General features: G+C 36.4%; 1 protein-coding gene across 1 annotated transcript; it reads right to left on the reverse strand.

Moving 5' to 3' along the window:
• Nucleotides 1-3,554: 3,554 nt before the first annotated feature.
• LOC113344162 (pentatricopeptide repeat-containing protein At4g21190-like) lies at nucleotides 3,555-5,836 on the reverse strand. The gene is made up of 5 exons (XM_026588182.1): nucleotides 5,736-5,836; nucleotides 5,466-5,649; nucleotides 5,195-5,338; nucleotides 4,819-5,031; nucleotides 3,555-4,173 (listed from the first exon to the last, which is right to left on the reverse strand). Exons 2-5 carry the CDS (start codon nucleotides 5,646-5,648, stop codon nucleotides 3,733-3,735), a joined length of 981 nt encoding a protein of 326 aa, XP_026443967.1. The 5' UTR covers nucleotide 5,649; nucleotides 5,736-5,836; the 3' UTR covers nucleotides 3,555-3,732.
• Between the last annotated feature and the right edge of the window lie 380 nt (nucleotides 5,837-6,216).

The raw sequence follows: 6,216 nt of genomic DNA on the forward strand, positions 1-6,216 counted from the left end.
GTGAAAAATCACTTTTCCTGACAGGTGTGGGAGTATCATTTTTCCTTACATGGAATGAAAAATCACTTTTCCTGAAACGGAAAATTAGCAGATGCATTAACCAATATATGGCTGCACAATGTGTTATGTATCCTTTGTGGTGGTTTGCATAATGACTATGCATTCAATTTTTGAAAATTGTGCCTAAACCGAAAGTGTCACTATTTTTAAAACGGAGGGAGTATATCATTTTATTAGTCGCGAGGGAATATGAGTTGATGCATAAATCAAAATATGGTTACGTAAAGTATTATATAACCTTTGTGGTGGTTTGCATGATGGATATACTTTTAGTTTTCAAATATTGTGCCTAAAATGATAAGTATCTCCGAAATTTTGGTAAAAACTCTAAATTTGATATTGTTGTTTGTACTCATTGCGTAGAGTTTTTTAATAACATTCCAACGAGATAAAATTTATATAATTTCAAGACACGGATTTTTAGATATGTTATATTAAAGTTTGATTGCCAATTACACCCCTGAAAAATAAGATACACAAGGAGTAATAGTAATTTGAATGAAAGGGAGGGCGATTTAGAAATTTCGGGGTATGACACCAAATTTCCAATCTTTTTAGTCAAATTGGAAAAAAGAGTCATGTCCTATTTGACACAAGGTCACCATCTATAGTCTATAGAGTCCTCCCTCGCTTCGCTCGGTCGGCCTAACAAGAGTTTCCCTTACAGGGGGTAGCCAAACGAGATTTCAATGGACTTCTATAGATTTTTAGGTTGAGTGATTCCCTGAGATTCTCTGAAAATCCAGAGACTTTTAGTGATTCTCTGAGAGTATTTTAGAGAGTCTTTGTGACTTGTGGAGAAAAAAATGAGATTTGCAGAGAATTCTTTGTGACTTGTTGAGACAAAAAATGTATAATATTTCTTGAAAAATTCAATATGTCTACCAATTTTTTTTTATCCACATTACAATGTTCATTTAAGTACTGTGAATACCTAATGAAAATGAAAAAAATAAAAACTAATGAAATATGTGTCCATTTTCTAAATAAATCTCATCATAGTTATTTTATGCCTAAATTTTCATTCTCTTTATTCCACTCGTCCCACATTTTATTTGCTGTCCATGACATTTATATGTGATAGTTTTTACCTTTTTTTTTAATCATATAGGTCAGAGGTGGTTATAAAGGCAACACAAGATTACACGAAAGACAAAAAAATGGAACCCTCCATCATTCCGTTAACAGGGTTATCTCGGCTATGATGTTCACCAAAATTCCCTTTTTTTTTATTAGAAAATTCTCAAATTCTCAAGTCTCCCAAAATACCACCTCTTGGGAAGAGACTTCTACCACGCCTATTTTTCTAAAAAAGTGTCTTCAAGTATCTAAAATTACAAATCCATGATCTCAATTCTACTCGAATAACAGGAGTGTTTGATTGACTCTTACGAATTCATAATCCAATAACATGGAGTTTCAGAGAATTTAACTGACTTAAAAGAAATCTCTAACCAATAACAAGAGACATTGAAAGACTCTCCAAAAATCTCAATGAAATAACAATAGATTTGGGAACTCCCCAGAAGTCATTTGAAATATCATTTGACTACCTCCCTGTACTGGAAAGTGTTCAATCTTTTGGCAACCTTTGATATTGCCGTCGTGAAAACTTCCCTTCGGACATATACAATTGTAGCTCCCGATGGTGTTGGTGCAGATTCCATTTCTATCACATGGGTTGTTGTGTATATTCTCGCATTCATTTACATCTGTTGAGGCACAATCATAAAGAACACGGTTAAATCTTACGCAAAATTGTAAATTTAGAGTAGAAAATTGCTTATAAGTTATAGGTATGCATATGTTTTTTTTTTGTTTAACGATGTTGTGTCAGGCGCTAGGCGAGGTGCCAAGCCCTTCCCCTGGGCGCGCTCAAGGAATCTAGAAAAAAATGAAATAAAAATAACTGCTCGCATGCAATTTTGCGCCTTGGGCATGGTATTGTCTAGGCGCCCCCTCTCACGATTCGCGTGCCTCGGGTCAAGGCATTGTCTAGGCGCCCCCTCTCACGATTCTCGTGCCTCGGGTGAGAGCCTGGCTGGCCTTTCACAACATAGCATCACTATATATAGTAGGGAGATGGACATTATATGTAAGAGTGAGATAAGGGTTCCCCTTGTAACCTTCGGAGAAAGTACAGCCTTACCCAGGAATCTGATCTCAATTTATATACGAATTGTTTTCCTGGCATGCAAAAGTAGTTGGATCTTTTTGTGCTTCTTCGCATGTTTTATTCCGTATAGCCCAATCAAGAACTACAGGGATATATTTAGGTACTTACGAACGCATGAGTGCAGGGACTGAAAGATAAGAAGGTGGCCCTTAGGGTTCCCTCAGTTTGATCTATCTCTGTCGTAAACCTTTTTGTACCCTCGAAGATTGTATTCTTGCAGCACCCATGACCATTGCAGGCTCCTTCTTCCCTACTTTTACATGATGTATAGCAGTCGTTGTACATTTTAGCTCCCTTATACAGATTGAATCCTGTGTTATACCCTTCCGAGTCACAGCCGACCACAAAAAACCTGTTTTTTGCAGAGTACAGAAATGGGTTATCTTGATTTCCATATTCGATCTTTGATTTATTCATCAGCAAATCGCCAGACACATTGTAACATCGTTTTGCTATCATGCGGTTCTTTATGCAAATTTCGGTCTCTGATATACTTATAACTTCAAGGTCACCTGTACCAAGAAAGGGCTTGGGAGGATCATAAGTAAGGAATGCTAATATTGCCGCATTTAGCCTCACAACCTGGCTTTGCCTCACCGAACGCAGCTACAGACGCTGGAGCAAAAATTAACCACCAAGAGGATAGCTGGACTACTAGGAGTATCTGTAGATACATATTTTCAGGCAGCTAATGATTTTGCTAGTTTCCGGAGCTAGCTGTGGAGGAAGAGATGGATGAATTTCGTCAAAGCAAGACAACGTGCAAGCAGGTTGTAAGCCAAGCCCCCATTTCTAAGTATACAGAATATATGTAATTCTTTATTTCAACATCAATTCTGACGATTCATCCCCAAATTGGATTTTAAAAAGAAAATGCTTAAATGGATAGCAAAATACTATATCACAATGAATGGCTATGTAATTTGACTTTTGCGACGTCAATAATGAAATTTGACTTTTGTGAAGTCAATAATAAAACCTATACATTGTGTGTATGGTAAGTTTTTGACCTGTGTATGAATATAAGAAGGTGCAAAATACTCTACTGGCATTAATATATAGAACAGAAGAAAAGTTCTGTTTAAAAGGTCTATTCATATTTCGAATCTTAAAGCTGACTTTACTGGTTCTTTCAGCACTAGGTAATAACCCTCGCCTAGTTAAACCAATTGATCTTTACTTGAACTCCGCAAGGCGGTTCACTGCATAGTACGCAGAAAAATCTCATGCATCAGTTAGAAGAGTTCAAGACCCAGAGATCCAAAACCTGCCTCGTGATCCAAGAATTGCTAAAATTCAATGTGAGAGAGCGAGAGAATTAAAATTAAAACTGAATTCCATTCCATGATAATTTTTGACATGTAGTCTGTGACACTAATTCTGCATTTCTATTTACGTATACAACAAATGGATCTGTAGAGAACACTGCAGCTCCATGTAAGAGAAAAGGAGGTTCATGTCATCTGTAACTAGACAGACACATGTCTCAGAACTTGTCAAGAGCTGATTCCACATTCTTTATCAATACTATCTGAATACATGTCTATTTCATCCAAGTACTGGTCCGCTTCATCAGATCTATTCAGGATTTCATTAGGTTCCTTGTCCGCTTCATCCAACTGCCCATCATTCTTCGCACTGGATTCTTCACTCAAAAGCTCTGTACCTTCCACAACAGATCCTTCACCCAGAAGCTTGTTGCCTCGCACATGAGGTTCCCTCAAACGCCTCTGATCCTCATCAAATTGTTTTAGATTCTTTGCTCGGATCTTGACACGTTTCCCTTTGAAGTATCGATATTCCCATGTTGGTGGTGGATATTTCTTACTTAACTTTTCATATTTGTCTAGCATTCCTAACTTCTGAAATACATCTCCTACCATAGATACAATAGCGACATTTGGTTTAACACCAAGCTCTTCCATATCTGCAAATACCTGCAACAAAAACAAATTAACAAGTAAAATCTAGTTGAGAAAAATTTGAACAATCTCAAGACAGTAAATTTGCTGGTATCGGAAGAATTTAACAACCACAATATTATTTATATGAGCTAGAGTACTCTCCTACCTTAATGTTACCTTTGCACTGGAACTCTGGATAAATAATACCAAATAAAGTTGGAAATATCTTTTGTCCACGTCTAAAGATAACGAGAAGGGCATCTTATAGTGTCAGTCCTTACAAGGCTTGGACATTTCGTGGTTCACAAACACTATAATCTTCTTTCAAACGCTACAGTACATACATTAGAAATTCACAATGATGTTATGCTTTGCGAGGTTATTTGTCTGCTCGAATCAACAGAGTATTGTACATTCACCATCTAGAAAAGCTAAGTTATTCAATTTTCCTGGATACAACATCAAAATTTGAGGTTCAAATGTGAGAAGTTGTTCTACAGGTTTCTAGTGGTCAGTGGTTTCAAATCCTGCCACACTAGCTAGTTGATGAAGGATGGGCAATCACTTGGTTTCATAGTAAATACGAGTTCTCTGTTTCTTAAATTGCAAAGTAAACGCGGATATGAAAGAAATACCAAACTTAGGAAAATTAGCAGCGCATTGATAAGTGTAAAATACCTCGAACATCTTGTCATGCATGTCCCTGCTGTAGTAAATTGAGATCATTTTATTGAAGAATATCCGAGGTAACGCTTCTAAGTTCTCTGAAAATACTTTCGCCCAAAGTTCCTCAGCTTCTTCAATTCTATCATCATGAGCCAAAGCATTCAATAATGTGAAGTAGCTCCCCATCGTTCTTCCTTGACCTTTGCTCAGCATCCATTTTGTCACCTACAAACCGAAACCCAGTGCAAAAATTAGATTATAAACTCATTTGCAGGGGAAAACGCAGTCTAAATCAGTGACTTCATCCCAGCACTCTCATTGTTCTGCAGAAAATATTAGCCTTAGAATGAAAGAACAATTACAGAGGACAAATAAGCTTATGGGGCACCTGAATTATCCTCTTCCACTCCTTTTCCTCTTCAAGTGTTTTCAAAGCTTTTTTAACTGTAATCAAAGGGAACTCCAACTCCCAAGCTATAAAGGAATCAAGAGCACCATAAACTTCCTCTTTAACATTTGACAACTCTTTTATCTACAGAAAAAACATACCCAAATTCGCAAAATGTATTTTCAGCCAAGCAATTTATCAAACAGATTCTATGCACTATTCAAATCATCATACTCAAATGAACTTAAATCACAAAAATTTAACAACTTACACAATCAACAAACTTTTTGGACTTTGATATAGTCCCAATCTTCTTATTAGCTTTCCATACTCGTGGATACCTCGGCCGAGGTCCTTTTGCTGCACATACTATGACGCTTTTTGGTGTTCTTGAAGTTCTAATGGTTTCTAAACCTTTGGTGAGAATAGCCGGAGAATATCTCAAACTTAGCATTCTAGTAACAAAATTAAAAAAAAAATATTAGTGGGTTTTGTTTGTAAATACAATAATTCGATGTCTATGAGAGAATAATGAGCTCACCGGGAATTTTGATGACAGGAATGGAGATTTAAGGATGGTTCTGTCAGTGAGAAATATCTCTTATCCTCTACGGTGAGAGTTAAAGGAAAAAAGTTGGTACTTGAAAAAGTAAAAAGATGGATGTTAAGAGGAGAAATGGTTTGTCTAAGGGGGAAGCTACCAGTTAAGATTGGATTATCCTTGGGCTAATCTCCCAAGAAACTTTTTTGCGCGTGCGCTGTTCCACCATTATCATAACTACACCGGTGAGAAATAAGAATATCATCTAATCATTTAGTTTTGGCAAGTTTTTAACCTGTCGAGTGTTTAGTAAGTACCCAGGTCTAGTGATTGATTGTAATGTTGGTAGATCAAAAACAATAAAGTACAAATAAAAATGATCATAAACGTGCGATTGGGATAATATTGAAAAAAAATTTAGTGTTATTTTAATCGTGTGTTAACAATTTTACTTAATTTTTTTAATATGGTTGGAAAGAAA

Source organism: Papaver somniferum, unplaced genomic scaffold, assembly GCF_003573695.1.
Source record: "Papaver somniferum cultivar HN1 unplaced genomic scaffold, ASM357369v1 unplaced-scaffold_75, whole genome shotgun sequence".
Taxonomy (NCBI): Eukaryota; Viridiplantae; Streptophyta; class Magnoliopsida; order Ranunculales; family Papaveraceae; genus Papaver; species Papaver somniferum.